The sequence below is a fragment of the Semicossyphus pulcher genome, unplaced genomic scaffold, assembly GCF_022749685.1.
Source record: "Semicossyphus pulcher isolate SPU_LCO1_2020_fin unplaced genomic scaffold, fSemPul1.0.p SCAF_5, whole genome shotgun sequence".
Taxonomy (NCBI): Eukaryota; Metazoa; Chordata; class Actinopteri; order Labriformes; family Labridae; genus Semicossyphus; species Semicossyphus pulcher.
In genome coordinates, this window is record NW_027211726.1 from 15,805,894 (window position 1) to 15,825,944 (window position 20,051).

Sequence of the window (20,051 nt, forward strand, 5' to 3'; positions counted from 1 at the left end):
TGAGCCGGATAAAGAACATTACATTAAAAAAATGATGCACTGTATAAGTAAGATTTAGGTATATCATTGTATTGCCTGGAAATAAAAGAGCATGCAACTTCCAACAAACATTATGATATCAAAGGAGCAGTTCGCCCATGGAAAAAGCCACTGTCAGTCAAAGCTGGTGTTCTCTGTAATCGATAGAAGCAATAATATTTAAAATTGGCGCCATAGCTGCGGAGAAAGTTGTACAAACAGCTCGTGGTTTCACCCACTCTACATTCCTACAACACCCAGCGTGCATTGCGCCCCTCCCTCTGACAGGAACGGCCCAGCGAGAGACGCTGGAGTGAAATACTACCATGTTCGTTGCAGGCGACGGCTCAGAGCGGAACAAAATGTGAAATATGGCGAGAACAAAAAATCGTCTAAAAAATCGAAACATTACATCGGAGGCGGGTGTCCTAGATTGAGGAAGTGTAGTTTAGCGAGCTTCCTGACCTTCACCAGATGACGTGTTTTACGTAGTATGGCGGAGGTTTTCCAGGGCCCATTGGAGAAGCGATTAGCGTCCTCCAAAGGCGCAGAACCAAATTGCATTTTTTCTCTACCATAATGGCATTAGCTCCCCATAATAGCTTGATAGGACTGAGGTTAAAATTGGCAAACTGGCCCTGACTTTTAAAGATATTGTAAGACAAGCTCTTGAGGTTATTTGGTGACTCTAAAATTGCCCGTAGGTGTGGATGTGAGCGTTAAAGGTTGTCTGTGATTGACTGGCAATCAGGCTCCCGCCCCCTGTGACCCTGAACAGGATAAGCGGTATAGATAATGGATGGATTTTTAAAGGTATAGAGAAAAGGAAAGGTAGTGATACTGTAGCTACGTTTTTCTTTGCATATGACACTAGGTGGATGTTTGGCTTTCAAAATAATTGCAATTACCCATAAACTGTGCAAATTGATTTATGGATGAGTAGCAGACAAGGTGAAGGGATTTAGTAGCCTATTTGTTTCAGCCAAAAGTCTGACAAGTATATTGTCAGTATATGGTGCATTACAGAGTAGACCGTTTTAATTTATGAGATGATATGAACGGGCTTTGGTGCATGACATGTTCACCCATGCAGCTGAAGTGGACCGGTTGTTATCAGCGAGTTGTAAACGTAGCTTCTGCTCGGAGCTTTCACTGGCTCTGCAGGCGAGATGACTTCCAGATGGTCCGGGGAAAGTGTTTGCCTTAGGTTACTGCAGGCCGGCCTGCCTTTTCCAGCTCAGAGACAGATACAGTGTGTGTGTGTGTGTCCGTGTGTGTGTCATGCAGTCCTACTTTTTTTTTTTTTGCACACCCCCACACATACACAACAGCAACTCTTCAAGCACTCAGCTGGCTGGTTCTTGTCCATGACACTCCGCTGCTGTCTATGCAAGAGGTTCTAAAAGTAGGGTCCTAGGTCCGTTAGGGGTCCCTAAGGACGCTCCAGGGGGTCCCTAGCAAAAAGAAATGAATAAAATGGCTCATTCTGTGATTTAAAGGGACACATTCTTTCCAAGTCAGAATGAAAAAAGTGAACATTTCCTTTAATACTTGACTAATATGTGATGGCACATCTTCTCTCGCGCCCCTGGCTAAAACACCTTGTGCGTAATCTCCCCGTGAGCCCTTGAAGTGAAAAAGCTTCAGCAGTCACTGGCACAGTAGAAAAACACTTCGACTTGACCTGACCCTGCTTTTTCCAACCTGTTTTAGGACACACAGATGCTGCCTGCTGCCCAGTCGCCGCCTCCTCCTCCCTCTTCAGCGGCGCTTCAGTCCCGCCCACCGCCACCTGGCTCTGCTGCGCACCGCCGACTGGAGGCAGAGTGCCGCTACTCCTCATCCCCACGCCACCGGAGCAGCAGAAAACAAGGAGCCCTGTGACGGAGGGTGTGAGCGTGAATTTTTATCAGATTCAAAAAGCGATTTCTTCGAACTAAACCGACTTGACGATTTAAGGATTTTGAAGGAAAGTGCGTAAAACGAGCAGAGAATCGGACGGGTGCCCTGCGCTCTGCTGCATCCTCTCTCTCTCCATCATCTCTCCTCCTTCCCTCCTCTGCGCCTTTACAGCACCACCCGGCTCCCCCATCCTGACTCTCCACACTGACTGATCACTTACAGCAGACCGCGAGCTTTACCCTCCTTCTTCTTCTTTTGTCGGAGTTTGAACCACGTTTCCGAGCGGCTGGAAGTAGCCTCCTGTAAGCTGGCTGGACTCTGCAGCTCCCTTCTTCCCGATTCGAGCGGATCGTCGAGGGGACCTCGCGCGGAGTCAAAAGGACTGGAAATTATTTAGCCCTCTCACATCAACGTGCCGCATGGTGGGAATTTCTGCCTCTTTTCAGTGTAAGTGGCCTCTGCCTCGCTTTTCTGATTGTACATATTACGCATTGGCTGTTGAGTGTTGTTTGCATCTTTAGGACGTGTGCAATGAGGATATACAATTTGGCATTTACGGTTTGTGCTTTGTTTTATATTTCTTAAGTAAGCAGAAGATGCGGTGCAGATGTGGAGTTATCTGTGTAAAAAGACACCACAGACATTATCTGCTGAAATATTTATTTGGATTTAATTTCACGGTCTAAGATGACCTGCGATGACAAATCTGTTGCAGGAGCGAACAATGCGTGTCTGTGCTGTGCGTAATAGTGATTGTTGTGGTTACAAACACATTTAATTCTAATGGGAAATAAAGACTGAGCATGTAAGTGATTTTTTTTATTATGAGGCAAATTAAAGAAACTGGAGATCGGCTGATTCCAAATATTTTAATATTCGCATTTTCCTTTAATTATCAACAGCGAGGCAACTCGATTCATGTTTGTGTTATGAGACGAACAGTTTTTAAATTGGTGCTTCGGTTTGTTTAAATAGTGGCACCAGTTTGCAGCTGTCCGCGACTCCATAAAAACAATTCATGAGCTGAATGGAGAGATGTTATCCGGCAACAGGCAGCTTGAGTTCACGGATCAAGTTTTGTGACTCTTTCGATCTGTCAGGACTTCTGTCTCATCGGCGGATAAGAACCAGTAAGCATGGACACTCACTTACAGTTTTATAACCAGGCGCACGCGGGGTTTTATAGAAAAAAATATATCTTACCAGGTGAATAAACTGATTATATATCCTTTTTTCGCCGAACAAACATGACAAATGTTCAATAGCTCTTCAAAGAAATTAATTTATATTTTGCCATTCATGGTTTTGTTGCAAGAAATAGTCCCTGTTGGTGTTTACGCATTTTTGGGGGAAGCTTCTATGATGCAGAGACTCTGCCATCCTCTCCTCTTTTTGAGACTTTTTTTTTTTCGCATTTGAAAACGTCCTCCCGGAGCTCAGTCACAACTGTCAAACGCATCTTCTCGAATCCATGTGAAGTTTCCATCTCCACCCGCTGCGACTTTGTCATCATCACACAACCCAAAAAAAAAAAAAGCGGAAAAAAATAGAAAACTGATCTTTTTTTTTAAACGGGGTGGCGTAAGGACAAAATTAAAGGGTTCGGGCTATATTTGAACTCCAGTGAGAATCTCTTACCCCGGCAGGGAGCAGAGCAGACAGAGGCTGCTGGGGCCACAACCTGCTGTCGATTCACGACTGTTTCTCACGGCTCGGATTAGAGAGGGAGGAAAATATCTCCTTGAGTCCTGCAGGGCTTTTGGGCATTTTTTTCCCGCATGCCGAATAGTCCCACGCACAGCTTTGTAGACATCCAAGAAGGTGATTGTTAACTCCGCTTTAGAGTTTAACCCTCAGATTAAGTATAAGTCTAAATCAGAGAATTGTTTATGGGCTTTTGCATTGAGTGCAGCAACAAGAAAAAAGTACATATGTATTTCAAAATAAGATGTTTTTTTCGTATCATGGACACTCGTTTTATGCATGTGTAGATTATATCTGGTTGATTGGAGTGATACATCTGATTTTCAGTATTTAAATAATAAATAATATTGAGTATTTATCTTTATTTTTTACTGCAGTGGTCATGTTTGTTCGGATTGGTTATCCCGGCCGTTATTTATGGTGTCATCTCTATTTTTACCCCATTTTTTAACTACTAGGACTTCCATTAAAGTAGTGACTTAACTGAAAAGACCATTACCTGGAGTGTGTGTGTTTACAGAGATAAAGAGAGAGAGAGACACACACAGAGAGAGAGAGAAACAGAGGGGGAAAGAAGGAGTAAATGAAAGGTAAACAAAGCTGGTGATGGGGGAGAGTAAATGATAAGTGCTGTTTGCAGGTTACCACTGTGTTTGCGTGTGCATGTGTGCGGTTGCACAGTGCATGTCGACCGTGCACGCTGTATAAACAGCCTTGCATGAACGTTAGCCGCTAACTCTCTGCGACCCAGGCGCTGCAGCATCAGCTAGCACTTCCAGGGGGCCATCTGCCCAGCCACCAGCCTGCCTCACACCTGTTCCCCCTTCCTCCTTCTCTCCCTCCCTCCCCCCCTCCCTGCTCCCAGGCTATAGGGTCAAACGCATCAGACCGCTGCTCACAGACACGGATGTGGCCTCGCAAAAACGATGGCAACCTTTTTATTCTCACAGAAGCAGACACAAACAGGTACGCACCCCTGGTTGGCAGGTTGAAGTGAGTCTGAAACAGAGAGTGTGTCATCGTCTGCATAGTGACACACCATGGTGCGCAGATTACACACACAGACACACATTAGGTGATTATTTTCTAGTGCTTTTTGATGCTTACCTCAGGTAATAGCTTTCTAGTGGTTCATGCTGCATCCAAACACGGCTTCAGATCACAGCCTCAAACAATCAATGACTATTGTTTCAGAGGAAAATACCAACTGATATTTTCCCCGTTAGTCACATGCAGGCTCCAGCGCTGTGATGTCATTACAAAGCACTTCTTTTAAGTGTGACACACAGACGTTTGGAAGCGGTCCAGGTTTGCTCGGTGAATAAGTGATGATGACTCAACAGAGGTAATACGCCGGCTACATCATGAAGCCCCCGTGTGTGTGTGTGTGGATCAGCTGTGCTTTCTCATAGATACACGCTGATACAATTATTCTACCAGGAAAGGTGAAACTCTGGATTAGAGGATGCAGCAGTAGAAAATGATGGTGCCCAGAAACCTTAAATCCCCTGTGTTGTTTGAATGTGCAGACTTGCTTTTAAATGAGACAGTTTGAGATTGTGCTTTTGGCACGAAATGATCACAGCTTGGTTTTGTCATTTTAGATTAGAGTATGCAGAACGTAACCAGCTACACCATGTACAAACTCGCTGTGTTTTATGCTATGAATGCTGTATGTTGTCAAGAGCTTCTTAACAGGTCCTGGCAGATGGCTTTAAGACTAATAATCTGGTTCTAGTTGAGGTTTCTGCCTGTTGAAAGGAAGCTGCTACTTTTCCAAGTGTTTGCTCATTGGTAGATTAATCTGGGGTCTCTGTATATAAATGTATACGTATGTATACCTCTGTATTATAAATAATATAATATGATATAAGTACAGTCTAGACTCAATCTGTATGTAAGTAATGTAGGCTAAGTGTCATATGGATTTGGAATAAGTTCTGGTGCTTCACTTAGTGTAAGATTGCCTTTAAAATAGTTGTAATTAATGATAACAACATTTTAGATTCTTATTTTTTTGGCCTTTTTGGCCTTTTTATTGATAAGACAGCTGAAGAGAGACAGAAAATACAGGGAGCAGAGAGTGAGGGATGACGTGCAGCGAAGGGCCGAGGTCCACTCTGTACATGGGGCGCCTGCTCCTCCCACTGAGCTAAACCAGCACCCCATGGTACATACACTGATATATTTTCATTATATTAACCTTCATATTTTAGAAGGAGTAGTTGGAAAGGTGCACTCTGCCTTTAAGGTTGCTGTTGCTTTAAGATTGGCGGAGTGATATTGTTTTACGACAGTGAAGTGACGTATTGCGGTTGTTGTGAGTTGTCCTACGGTCGTGACAGACATTAAAGGTGTCACAAGACACACGGTCACAGTTGTTCCCGTGCTCGTGCTTTACCCACATCCCATTGGTGTATTTAATTAAGTATATCAAGTGTATAGTTAACGCTAAGACAACCCAGTGTTATTCAGTTTACAGGCGTTACACGGGGGACGGTGTTCCATTAGCTCATTTGCGCTAAGCTGCGTTCAATCTTTAAAACTTAGTCAATTCAATATTCTCTTCGACTTGTTTAAAGCACACTTACCTCACTGACTGTAATTGTATAAATGTGTGCAAAAGTAGGTATAAAGGAGTGTTTTCATATAGGTACGGGTTCATCAGAGGCCGAGCAGTCAGAGGTCAAATGTCAGCAGCTGAATTGGATACTAAACCCACTGAGCCGTGCACTCCTTCATGATGTATAGATCTGTTCTGATTATTCAGAGCTGTCTCTTACCGAGGCCCGCAGTGAATTATAGATGGAATCAGTGTGTGTGTGTGCGTGTTTGCACCTACACACACACACACACACATGCCCTTGTAGATCGATAGGTCCATTGATGGTTATCAGCGAGAGGGCAGTTCTCTTCACTGCTTATTGAATTTCATCACCCATGAAAGAGCAGCCGAGGTATAAAAGGACTTGCATGTACGTGTGTGTGTGAGGTTGGTGTATGTTCGGTGTGTGTGTGCGACAGAAGCAAGAGGTCTTTCTTTTATTGTAGCTGTGAGTTGGCCTTTACAGGCGCTTATTTAATGTCAAAGTCAACAGTGAGAACTACAAACTGATTTTATTGGCCTTGTTGGTGTTTTTACTCGCGATAACGTGAGACTTATAGGGGCAAGAGGAGGAGAAGAGGCCAGCAGGGCAGCGCGCGGCGATTCATCAGGTTTCATGGACGCTGTTAATTCTTCAGAGGTTTAGGAAACAGACGGGAAATCATCTTTAGAACAGATCGCTTCCTGAATATCACTTCTTCTTCTTCTTTTTCCTAACTGTTGCAGAAACACAGAGACAGCTGTATTTGCAGTGTCGTTAAAGACAGACAGCTGGGAAATGTAGTTTTTCACTTGTTTAGGTCGACTGCTAACTGCATCTACATCTCAGTTCAGGGACTAACACACACTTAAAGTCACACACACTCTCTCTGCTCTCTCACTCCTCCGTATAGACCGGGATTGAGCTGCTAATTAACTTCACTTTCTCGAACTGTATCGCACACAAGCAGACTGCCACACACACCCGCGCACACACGACACACGCAAACACACACATACCGAATCTCTCTCTTAGGCTGCTTCTCATGATGTCTTTCCCCCTCGCTCTCTCTCTCCCACTGTTTATTTTCCTGCCTCCATCTGGAGTCGGCTGATATTGTAATCGCCCTAATGCACATTGCCTTCCCCTCACACACACACACACACACACACACAATGTGCCATCCTGACAAGCCCCCTTTTCTTATTCCAGAAGATAAGCCTCTGGATGTGATTCTGTGACTGTGTGTGTGTGTGTGAGTGCACATGCAGGTGTCTATACAGTGTGTCTAATGAATACAAAAGGACACACACACACACACACACGGTTGTGTTTCTCCTCGCACCCTGCCAAAGGTAACAATATTGAATAGGCACTTCTTGGTGATGTGGCGCAGCGATAATGTGGCAGAGTGAAGATGTTAGCTGTTATCGCGCAGCTCCTCGATATTCACCTGTCAGCTAATTTACATTGAAAGAATTAGACACAAGAAGAGACAGGAAGTGAGGGGCGGAACAGGAAGTGTGTGTATGTTTAAAGGAGCAGTTCGCCCCTGGAAAAAGCCACTGTCAGTCAAAGCTGGTGTTCTCTGTAATTGATAGAAGCAATAATATTTAAAATTGGCGCCATAGCTGTGGAGAAAGTTGTACAAACAGCTTGTGGTTTCGCCCATTCTACATTCCTACAACACCCAGCGTGCATTGCGCCCCTCCCTCTGAAAGGAACGGCCCAAGCGAGAGATGCTGTAGGGAAACACTACCGACTGAAATACGACGAGAATATACCGGTGGATCGTCAAACATCACCGTCAAAATCTTCAGGTCTGCAGTCTACATTTCAAACCTGACGATTTTGAACGAGACATGACATCGGAGGCGAGCGTCCTAGATCGAGGAAGTGTAGTTTATCAAGCTCCCTGGCCTCCGCCAGATGACGTGTTTTACGTAGTCTGACGGAGGTTTTCCAGGGCCCATTGGAGAAGCGGATAGCGTCCTCCAAAGGCGCAGAGCAGAATTGCATTAGCTCCCCATAATAGCATGATAGGACTGAAGTTGAAAGTTGGCGAGCTGGCCCTTTAAATATGTCTGTTATGGAGGTTTGAAAGTAAAGGAATCATGCAAAAAAAGAGATTCCTGCAAGGCCTTCTTTTATTTTACGGACACACAAACAGGTTTGATTGATGGCGACTATGAGGTGTGAAACTGTGCGATTAGGAGCCTTTTTTTCTCCCTAGTTCACGAGAGGACGATTGTTGAAGAATGGAGCGGCTTGCTTTGCTACCAGTCCATAAAACCTGACCATAAAAGGCCTTTCTTTTTTGTCCTTGTGTGTGCGTGTGTGTGAGGGTGTGTGTATGTGTGTGTGTGTGAGAGAGAGAGAGAGAGAGGGAGAGGTGGAGGGGGGGGGCGCAGACAGACAGCTCTTAAAGCAAACAAACAGGCAGGCAGAAAATCAGACAAATTGACAAAGAAAGAGACAAAGAAAGAGGAAGTGGATGAGAAAGAGGGCGGAGAGAAGGCTCACCTCAGAGCCGTCACGCTTTGGCGCTTTTAATCACCTCGACCGAGGGCGCTTCCTCCATAACAATCCGACATTGTTAACGTTGACCTGCACGAGCATGTGAAAATAATCCTTTTCTCTTTTTGTTTTAAAGGACATAATTTACGACCGCCATCCCTGCTTATCAGCCTGGATAACCCCCTCCCCATCTTTGATTTACAGCTCGGTTCTCGCTCATTAATTTTGACGTATGGATTTGGACGGTACACTTTATGAAAAGGGCAGCGGCGGGAGCGGAGCGCCCGGCTAGCCTGGTAAAAAGAAGTGTAATTAAGATCAGCAGACAGGGAGAGAGAGAAGAAGAAGGAGAAGAAGAGAGGCGAGGATCAATAGATGCAGACAGTGGACCCTCTGTTTTTTTCCCTCCCAGTATTGACGTGTTCAGTCAATTACAGGCAGAGAGAGGAGAAGAAGAAGAGGAGACAGGCTGCAGGATGTGTGCACCCATAGCTGCAGACGACGTCTGCTTTAAAGATGCTTCTTTAGTTTTCAAAATAAAACTACAGCGCAGTCGTTTCCCGCTCTATAAGCCTTTTATCTCCCATCAGCAGCCACAACCGAATCATTGTTTCCCCTCTTTGCCGCTCAAAAATCACACCACTGCAGCCAAATAATGAGGCCCTTCTCTTTTGTGCCTGAATTTGACTTGCATGATGGGTATTGTAGGAGGAGAGGGCTTCCAGCTGTTGTCAGTTAGTGTCACAGACAAACAAGGAGACGGGACAATGGGACGACGGTCGCTCGCGCCGTCCGATTGTCTTGTTGTCAAACCGACAGCAGGTGCTTCAGATGATAAACGCCGAGTGTCAATTATTTGGAAGGAAGGGCCATTTTGGAAATTGGTGCACAGAGATGGAGAGAGAGAGGGGGGGGTTACGTAAAGAAATGGAAGGAGGTGGTCCATTTCTTTCTCGCAAAATGAGGCCAAGTAAACGCCTCATTTTGTTTAACTTCCTGTTCGTCCTGTCCTCCTGTTTTTTCCCTCCCTGCAACATTCAATAGCGGGAACCGCCGCTAGCCACCCCGCTAAGTGTTTGTGCGCTCACAGTCGATACAGCCTCCGCCAGGGACCGAAATTACAGTCCGTTTTTACCGCCACAAAAATATTTGATGGCATTTTCCACCTCCTGAAAAAGATAACACTCAGAATAATCACTTTTTTTCGTGTAGAGGATAAAAAAGTTTTTCTGTGGGGGGAAATGTTGGTTAAGTACGAGTAAAAGAAGAGGGGATGTGAGGCTGCAGCGGTGTGAGAGCTGCCTGTCCTCAGAGAGTCAGTAGAGACAGACTGCAGAGTGAAGGTTAGAGAAAAACACATCTTTTTATTGTATTTCTATCCATCACATTACATTTATACGTCTGCATAAGTCTACCACACACTCGTGACCCCAGCTGCTCTTATGGATTTGCGATTGACAGCCCTTTCATCAAAGCATCTGTTCCCCCCCTCCTCTGTCGTACTCTCACCATATGGACGTGTCATCCTCAGCTGCGCGTTTCATGGTGGCATAGATGATGTGTCTCCATGGTAACCTCTTTTAGTAATATGATATGAAGTATGTATTTGGTCCCACACGTGCGCGACAACGCACCTTGACATTTATAGTGTTTCATATGGAGACATCGTGCACACGTGTTCTCGACGCGATAAAGCCATTTGTGGAAAAGTCAGACTTTTTCCAGCGTTTAAGCGGCTCCAGATTGTGGCGAAACTCTTTAGTCCGAGCAGCCGGGGAGGGAGACGGGCTCTCACGGAGCAATAAAACATCCAGGAGAGAGTATAAATCCATCTCCTCTTGTAAGGCCCCGAAAGTTTTTTTTTTTCTTTTGCAGATGTTTCAAGATGTTTGGCCCGAGCGCCGGTTAATTTCTTCCCCATCTGTCTTCTCCTCTCGCTCTATGTCTCTTTATCAACATCTGGTTTCTGGTGCGGCGGGGAAACAAGTATCCTTTATAAGCCGAGGGTTCCCAGTTCCCCCTCTGCTTGTGCTATTAACTTAGCCTCAACTACTGCTCTCTCTCTGCGCGCACATACCCACATGTGCTAACCATTACACGGTCATACCGATCAGAAAATGTAATAACTTTTCCTCGGAGGGGGAGATAAAGTATTCAGCTTTTCTGTTCTCTCTACTTTTTCCATAAGAATTTGTGGTTTTTATGCGTCCCCTGCGAGGGGACAAATTACAGCCCGGTTGTTAGCGTGAGGATGCTTTAGCGAGAGAGGAAAGCCCCCGTCTTCCCCTTTAAGCACTTCAGTTGCACCCTTGGGTCTCTGTCTGCACATTAAGGAGTGAAGAGCTGCCGCTCAGGTCGATACAATCAGAGACGCGTCACACGGATCCACTTGTAGGAGGGAGACATGTTTATTTAGGCGTGAACACACTCCAACATTTTGCTGCACACAAGATTTTAATTTGCCGTTTCCTCTTTTTTGCGATTTCAAATTGTCCTCGTAATAATTCGCAGCTGCGCGGGGATGGTGTGCTGCGGCGCAGCTGCAACTTTATGTTCGAACTACGCGTCGTATAAACACACACACAGGTCTCTTACGCGCTCGCAGACAGTCAGAAGTTGCACCATATGGCAGGGCGGCCAATCTAAAGCGCGACATGTAAGGGTGCGTGATGTTCCTGCAATGGGTTAACAGTGTTGTGAGGATTTTACAGCATCGTATTAACACATGTTTTCAATTGCACATTTCCCCTTCTATTTCCCACATGCGCAACGACAACATCCACACACTCTTTTGTCCTACTTTTTGTCGCTTAACAAAAGCACGCTGAGCTCATTGTTCCTGCCAATCCGGCTCTATTAAACGTGTGCTGTTACTGTGTACGAGCAGAGTCTCGTAGAGGTTTGTGAAGCCGTCATTAGCACTCAAACGCAGCGCTGAGATCATAGCAGGTCAGAGTAGAAAGAACTTAATTCTGGTCTGGTTTGCAGACAAACCAGCCTCGCTTCTTTAGATATGCAGCACACTCAGGGTCTCTATTTGGACACAACAGGTCCTTTCTGTTGCCACATTGCCCTGGGCTACAAGACGAGATCACACACACACACAACAGAAGCCCCTGTATGCCACACACACTAACGCATTAGCCGTGCACTGCCCGGGGCTTTTGCCTGCTAGGACAAGAGCAAGATGCCAGCTGATGGAGGTGTGTGTTTATTACCATATAAAAGGATTACATGTGTGGCAGTTCAAATTTATCCAGTCTGTTTTTAATTGAACTTTTAGGCCTTAAAAGTTCGACTGTCACATCAATAAATGCTATTTTAGTGCGAATGATAGCACGTTCTGTGTGTGTTCGCAGGTATGGCGTATAAGTGCATGTAATGGGTGTGGGAGGCGTCTTCATGGGGAATTGATTGCAATGATTACATTGTGATTACAAAAAGGGAGGGGGTGGGTGCAGAGATTAGGGAGGGAGAGAGGTGCAACAAGGTGAAATCAGGAGACAAGACAGGAAAGAGGCTTTCAAAATAAAAGACCCGTCACGCAAATGTTGCGAGAGTCGTTGAAATTGAGTCGCAAATATCTTTAAATTGAAGATTCACAGGATATTAGTTCTGATTTGACGTAATTGTTGTTGACGTGAAGCTGTTGCGGACGCACGCTCTCAGGCTTTGACACTCCGGTCCGTCTAGCGGGAACAATCCAAAATGGGATTCTTGTGTTTTGGAACAAAAGCCAGGTTATTAGGCATGAGTCAGAGAGGTTCTGTGTGCTTGTGGCTCTGATGTAAGCCTGTTTTTCTGTGCCAGTTAGCGAACACGACCCTGAAAATTGCGAAAGTGGGGAAACGGAGAGAAAGAGCGAGTGGGACACATTTGTGAGCGACTCGAAGAAAAAAAAAACGCTGGAGACCGATGCCTGGAGCCGCAGAGCTGAGCAACAAAGGGGGAGGGAGGCAGTGACAGAGAGGTCGGAGAAAGAGAGAGAAATACCCCGAACAAGATGTTAAACAACATTTATGAGCTGCAGCTTTCAGACCTCTAATGTGTTTTTGAGATTCTCCGTCTCTCTGTCAGACGGCCGCTAAACTGCAGCGTTCCTGGAGGAGAAATAACATGAAATCAAGTCAACCTATATTTAACTAGTCCATGTCAGGGAGTTCACACAACAAGTCTTAACCACAGCTACAAGCGAGCCACAGAGCTACACTTTATATATAGCTGCTCTACTGTAATAGAAAATTATAGTGCGACTGGGGGATTAAGAGGCTGGGAAAAATGCTGTGTTCCTGGTATGTGGAGGGAAGCTTGTAAAATGTGACAGCCCGCAGCTCAAAGGACTTTTTGCTTTGCAGAGCGACGCCGGCGTGAGGCCGCCGTGTTTCACCAAGATGAAGATTACAGAGGCTTTTTTTTTTTAATAAGAGCAAACACAAAATAGCTCCCGCGTGCGCGAGGGACGCAATTCTAGACTGATTGCTTTTTCCCAGCAGAACATTTATTCACGGCGTGCAAATTAAATCAGAAGTTCATTTATTGGAGGAAATGTGTTATTTTATAAAGACAGAACAGAAAAGAACGGTGGCTGACGGGTTTCCATTAGAAGACATGCAGAAGTCTAAAACAACAATACACAAAACGTGCCGCAAAAAGCGGGAAACAAACGCATAACATAATGCGTTCATTAAACTCGCTTCAAATACAGAAATGTAAAGTCAAAAACACACATACCCAGGCCTGTCCGTCCTTACTGTCACACCATGGACGACATGTCAGCTCCCTAAAAGTGAAGCCAAACCCTCTCTATCACCCCCTGCTGACTGGCCGGGGTATAGGTCATATAGCCCGCCTCCTCCATGTTAACAGATGGGACATGAGTCAAACTGTAAAATCAAAATACATGTTTGTCAAACATGGTTTCTGTCATTATAGGTAGTTATTATCATGCTGATTGACGTCCAAGTGTTCATTTTACTGACAAGTTTAGTTTTAATTAGTTATTTGATGCTGTTAAAATGATAATTGACAGCTCTGTCGACCAATCAGGCTCCTGCAGCCGATCTGTTTTTTGGTAACTTGTGTGCGTTTTGGTCAGTGGAAGTGGCCACGGTGGCTCCACCCACCTATCTCTACTGCGCAGCTCTGGAACCGAATTACGTCACAGGGGGCATCAATTTTGTACAATGAGAGCAGATGGAGACGTGTCGTCCATTTATATATACAGTCATTGCATCACACCAGAAGAAAAGCATAAATTCTGAGTGGTTTTGATTCAGGAAAGTGCGTTCATTTTTTCCTCTGTGGCGCCTAAGAGCAGCTTTAATAGTTGTACTTTTGCTTATAAGGGGGAAGGACACAGGCTTTTACTTTACCAGCTGGACACATGGACAGTCTGGTTCGGGGCAAGGCCGCTGAAGAGCACAAAAGTTACTGAAAAAAAGAGACTTCAGTTCAGATATTTCCAACGCAATATTAAAACAGTTGGGTTCGGTGGCTTTTTAGGGAGTTATTGGTTGCCTTGATCAATACTGGCAAGAAAATAGTCCCTTCGTAGCACCTCTGACCTGAAAAAACAGGGTACAACCACCTCCTGCGTCTCCTCTCTCCTCTCTGCCGCTGCCATTGTGTGTTTTTCTCTCGCTCCAAAGACACCACTTTAGCTCTCACCTGTCTCTGCCTGGTGTCTGTGTGTATTTCTGCATGTGCATATGTGTGCACATATGTGCGTGCATGTGTTCTTTGACAGCTGGGAGAGCATATCTGCTCCACTTGTTGTCATGGAAACAGTGGGCACCATGTGTATGCATGTGTGTCTCTGACTGGAGACCCCCTGATGTAGAGCAGGTAGCGGGTCCAGGGCCTCTTTAATGCTCCTGCTTTATTTACCTGGTTCATGTTGATCTCAGGATGAAGCTCAGAGACGAGTTGAGCAGCTACTGTTACACTGTGTGATGCCCGAGGGACTGTGTGAGGATAGGACGGAGCACCCAGGGCAGGAGGCAGCACAGTGGGGTCACGTTCAGGGCAGTCGCTCCCAACCACCTTCCCTCTCCTCTTCCTCCTCCGTCAACCAACCTCCATCCGCCTTCCATCCCACAATCGCTGCTCCAACTGTAATTACCTGAAAACAAGCGAAAACATCCTGACGCTAGAGTGAGAACCGCTGAGTGTAATGTGTGTGCGTGCATGAGAACAGACACAAACACTGTCCCCCTGACACACATCCTGACCCCGACCAGCCAACCGTCCCCACCCTCCTCCTCCTCCTCCCTTGCTCCCTCGGTTCCCATCCTCTCGCCCCCCTCCTCCTCCCCAGATCTCCTTCTGGTTCCCTTTCTGGTTCCTGACCAGCGGGGCTATCTCTGGATGGCCGGCGGTTCCTCTCATTCTGCCGGCCCATTGTGTGGCGAGCTGGGCTGGGCCCTTGGCCCCGGGGGCCGGGAGGGGAGCCAGGAATGGTCTGGTTCCTGTTGCTGTGCTGGTTAAAGGAACTGTGGCACCATTTCCATTAGTCCATCCTCGCTGCTTTGGGAGTGATTTTAGGGGCTATTACTGTGGAAACAGTTACATCCATGTAAGATGTTCCCTTTTATTTGGAGAGCTGCGGCTGTGATGAGGAGATTCGGGCGGTTTAATTGGATGCGTTGGGTGTTAAAGTAACTTAATACAGCAATTTGTTCTCAGCTGTTGGAGGACAAATCAGTTTCAGGACGTAATAAGAGACATGACTCAGAAGCAGCTACATTTACACACACATCTGGCAAAGGCGGCCATTTTTAATGACGTCCAAACACTTTTTATTCAACTATTACTACAATTCAAAGCTCTGGCGCACAAGAGAGTCATCAAACATGCTTTAAAATAACTTCTACAATGACCTTTTTTTATTTTACACTGACAAATTTGGCCATAAGTATTCTTCTAGGATCATTTGGCACCTTACAGCCCAGCACTGACTGTATCAGCAGCCAAGCAGCAGAGCCCGTCCTCTGTGGAGACTTTCCAACAGTATCTTGAAGTAAAGCTCTCGTCCCCTTCACTGTGTGTGTCACTGAGCCGGTCAGCTGATGGAAAAATACAACCGAGTGCAAACATGTCTGATTCAAACGTCTGAAAAGAGTCCAGTGACAACTCTGAGCTCTGTCCACCTTGAAGTCTTCTCGCCTAGTGTGTTGCATGGAGTGCTACACTAGCTAGTGCACTCGGTTAATTACGACTGCCAGGCCGGGCTGTCAAAGTGATTCACTATGGAGAGAGAGAGAGAGAGAGAGAGCGAGAGAGAGAGTTGGCAGGTGTTCAGATGCTTCGTTAGCGCCACCCAGTGATGCAGAAAGAAGAGAATATCTCCAAGAGGAGTTTATTTTGACAAACTGTGTCATTCTGTCTCTATTGCTACACATTTTTCTTCCCGCCTTCTTTTTTTTGTATCCTCCGCTTCCTCCATCCATCCCTCTCACCGTCTCCCATCTCATCCCTCAATCTTTCAACACCTCGGCACCCCGGCTCGTTCTTTATTTCTTCTCCTTGTCGCCACTTCTCTCGCCGCGCCGTCTCTCGTCTGCTGTTGCGACAAATCAAGCGCCCCATTCATCTGTTGTCATCGGTGTTACAGAGAACTGGAAATGTGCTCTCTCTTCTTCTTCTTCTTCTATCCTCCGTCTCCTGTGACAGCCACCTCTCCACTTCATCATCAGCGGGCAGATCAAATGGGAACTGGGCCAAGAGAGGGAGGATTTATTGGAGCAGTTGGGGTTGTCCAAGTTGAAATAAAGCGGGGTTTATTTGGTAGAGCGTTTTTTGAGGGTGCGCTCGGATTATAGTTCCCTACACTCTGGAGCATCTGCGCACAAAGAAAGCAGATCATGTGGAAGCAATCCTTCAGGTGAGGAAACAAAAGCGGTTTCTGCATCCCCATTAACATCTCTGACAGCAGTTAAGTGACTGGTTTGGTAGCTCACATTGGAAGAATTCAGCAACCTATCCACACACACACACACACGTGAACGAAGGCCCGCACACATGCAAGCAAAAGGGAAAAAAAGTCATTTGTTCTACCTCATTAGCATGTATTGTGGCGAGCGGGCGTAACACACTGAAAGGTGAAATGGGTCCGCCATGAATAGCGCACCAGTCGGCAGAGGAGAGAGGAGGAGGAGGAGGAGGAGGGAGGAGGGAGGAGGGAGGGAGGGGAGGAGAGTGTCCAGATGGCTGGGGACCTGCCGCACACACAGGGAGTCTCTCTCTATATCTCGCTCGCTCGCTCGCTGATTGCACCGTTTCGACTACCCTCGCTTTCGCTCGCTCTCCTTCTGCAGCTTTTTTTTTTTTTTCTCACTTCCATCAACGCGCACACACACACACACACACAAAGGCCGAGCCCGTGTGTGTAACCTCTCCCTTCCTCCAGAGTTGTTGATCACATGCAGCCGTCACACAAGCACACACACACACATATATATATCTCAGTGCGGCCCAGTGGAGCGTCTGTTGTGGCCAACTGCACTTCAACTCCGTCTTTCCTCCTTAATTTCTCTTCCTCCATCCTTCTACCTTTAGATGTCTCCTTTAAATCCTCTTCTCTTCCCTCCTTTTATCAAAGTGAAACATGCTTCTTAACATACTTCTAATTAATGACCTAAACACACAGCAGTTCTCCAGATACACCAACTGTCCGCAGTGCTTTTGGACAGGCTTCACACGGCCTCAATCCTCAGTGTGATGACCGGGGTACGACGATGTTTGATATGCAGTATTGAGACTCGCACTCCTTTGACGATACGGGAAGAGGCGAGAGAGGAAGAGTGTTGACGTTTGCCCTGATGTTCCCTTTCCCTCCTCTCTCTCCGTATTGTGTAGCTCTGCCAGAGTATCTGCTCATTTATCTTCCCATCTGTGTGTGTGTGTGTATATCAGTCTCCCAGCCTGTCACTTTCCCTCTCCTTCTCTCATCTGTCTCTCCTCAACACTTTTGCCTCCTCTTTCCTTCCTCGTGTTGTCTGGTAGGGAATCACTAATGGTGTCCACTGGGGTGTAAACTGTGTGTATTTTCTAGCCTGTGCACACACACAGATAGCCACACATGAGTTTCAGACACACATAAGCAGAGGTTAGCGGGCACAGAGGACGGGGGAGAGGAGGCATGTCAAAACACAACCCTGTATTTACATCTTTTTGTACGTCAGCCTTTATCGCTGTGTGCCATTAAATCGTCACACGCCAAGTGGCCAGCAGCCCGTCTCAGGGGACTTCAGTGTGTGTGTGTGTGTCGGAGAGAGAGAGCATTTTGTGTCTCACTCCATCACCCCCACTATTCAGGTTCCCACCTCATTGACTCATCATTGAGTGGGCCCTCCAAAGCTCCATTGAGTTTATCAAGTCTTCCACAAAAAAGTCACTCCCCTTCTTTCTTAGTGAAGCCACTTACCCCCTTTTCCTTTACACACACACACACACACACACACAGGACGGCTCCATCCCGCACAAAACAGCCCCTGCGCTCCATTGAAATCCCCTTAGCAAAGCGTTTTCTCCTCATCAGCATTGTGCCACTATTCAGTTTGTTAATGCGCCTGTGTGGAGAAAGCCTTTTATTTGCCTGTTTTGAATTTAAGCCCATATATTAACCCGTATATTGACGATGACTCTTTAATAGCCTGAATAGGAGGTGAAGGACGGAGGGAGGGGGGGTGTTAGGAGGCAGGAGAGGAGACAAGAAGAAGAAGGAGAAGGAGGAGGAGGAGGGGGGTCTACTTTTCTTGGCGCAGAAAAGTGTTGCGGCTTCTTGACAAGTTGTTTAATACTTTGAATAAAGCGAGCCCTCGATGCTCATTCACAGACACACACGCAGAGAGAGTCATTTAACACAGCACGGCTCATATCCCATACACCTTCTGTGTAAATGTGCTGTTTGTGTTTTTAACAAAAGTGTTGAAGTGGCAGGGAATGCCATTATAACAAACAGGGGAAATTATAGGCATTACGAAACGCAGACCAATGCAAGCAATGTCGTGGATTTTTTTTTCTCTTTTTCGCTGAGCTTTTGTTGCAGTCAGTTGGATGATGTGTGGTTTTTTTTGGCTCTAAAGTATCAGCCTGTTGCTGTTATTGCATGTTTTTGTTGCCGATGAGATGAAAACAGGACTGACTCGAGGCAATCTGGAAAAGATGAGTGAGAACGAATTACTTACAAAGACGTCGTGTTTCCACGCATGTGAAATTACTTCACTGGAGCTGTGAGCGAATAAATCCATAACAGGTAAAAAAAAAAACTTCAAACACACCGATGATTACGTAGCTTTTCTGGCTAGTTGGGGTTAGCACAGCGGCCTTCCTGGCACCGGCGTTGAAAATAATCAATATCAGATCTCTGATTACAATAACTGGAAGGTGGGATGTGACTTTGAGCTCCAATTTGCTGTTTATTGAACAAACTTAATCCATTGTATCAGTGTCTGCTTATGAAAGGAAATATGAGCTTGAAGAGACTACGTGAGTAATTTTCAGGGCCATGAGTCTCGAGGGAGCTGCAGGAGATATTGCAGTTGTTTATCAGCGCGCGCACACACATTCCCACCCTCATCTGTCTCTATCTCGTCGCTCCCTGCGTCTTATTATATTTCTTTATCCCTTTCTCTCTCTCCTCCATTACTGGCATTTTAAGCAGCTCACTCGGGAGCATGAAGCTTGTTGGCTCGCAATAATGTTTAGACGCTTTGTCTCACATCCTCGCCGTTGCGGGGCGCGCACACACACGCAAACACACACAAAGGGAGGTAAATGCAGTTAAAAGGAGGTTCAGGGGAATTTTTTGGTGCCTTTTTTTTGTTTTCTGGCTTCTACCTTCCTGAACAAGATGCATGGGATTGTGTGAAAGCGTGTGCGCCTGTGTGGGTGTGCGTGTGTGCAGATGCCTGCAAGCTGACAGGGAGTGAAAGCCCAGACATATGTTAATCAGATGTTGTGATGATGGCAGAGCAGAAGGAGAGAGAAAGAGGGGGGGAGGAATGAGGGGTGAAAAGAAAGGAAGAGCTTTTAAAAGAGCATGAGGGAGACGCGGAGAAGGATGTGGAGGGGAGAAATGAAGAAAATGACAGGAAGTGGTGCAGTGATTCATTTTCTAACCGAGGAACCGCTGCTGAGAATCGATCGGATCCATTAGTTTAACTGAATGGACCTACACTGTAGGTTTGAGGTCACTAAACAAAAATGATAAATGTTCCTGTAGGGACCGGATACATTATCAATACACAATGTCAGTCTCCTTTTTTAGTATGACATCACCTGTTTTCGCTTCCTGTTTCAGCTGAACCTGATATCTGCATCATT

At 46.0% G+C, this 20,051-nt stretch overlaps 1 protein-coding gene across 2 annotated transcripts in view; it reads left to right on the forward strand.

Annotated features, from left to right (window-relative positions):
• The first annotated feature begins 2,298 nt into the window (after positions 1–2,298).
• Positions 2,299–20,051, forward strand: part of runx1t1 (RUNX1 partner transcriptional co-repressor 1) — a 55,327-nt gene continuing 37,574 nt past the window's right edge. For both annotated transcript variants that reach the window (XM_069681185.1, XM_069681186.1), the window contains exon 1: positions 2,299–2,367. In XM_069681185.1, coding sequence (XP_069537286.1) covers positions 2,340–2,367 — 28 coding nt within the window. In that variant the 5' untranslated portion in view covers positions 2,299–2,339. The remainder of the gene's footprint in view (positions 2,368–20,051) is intronic.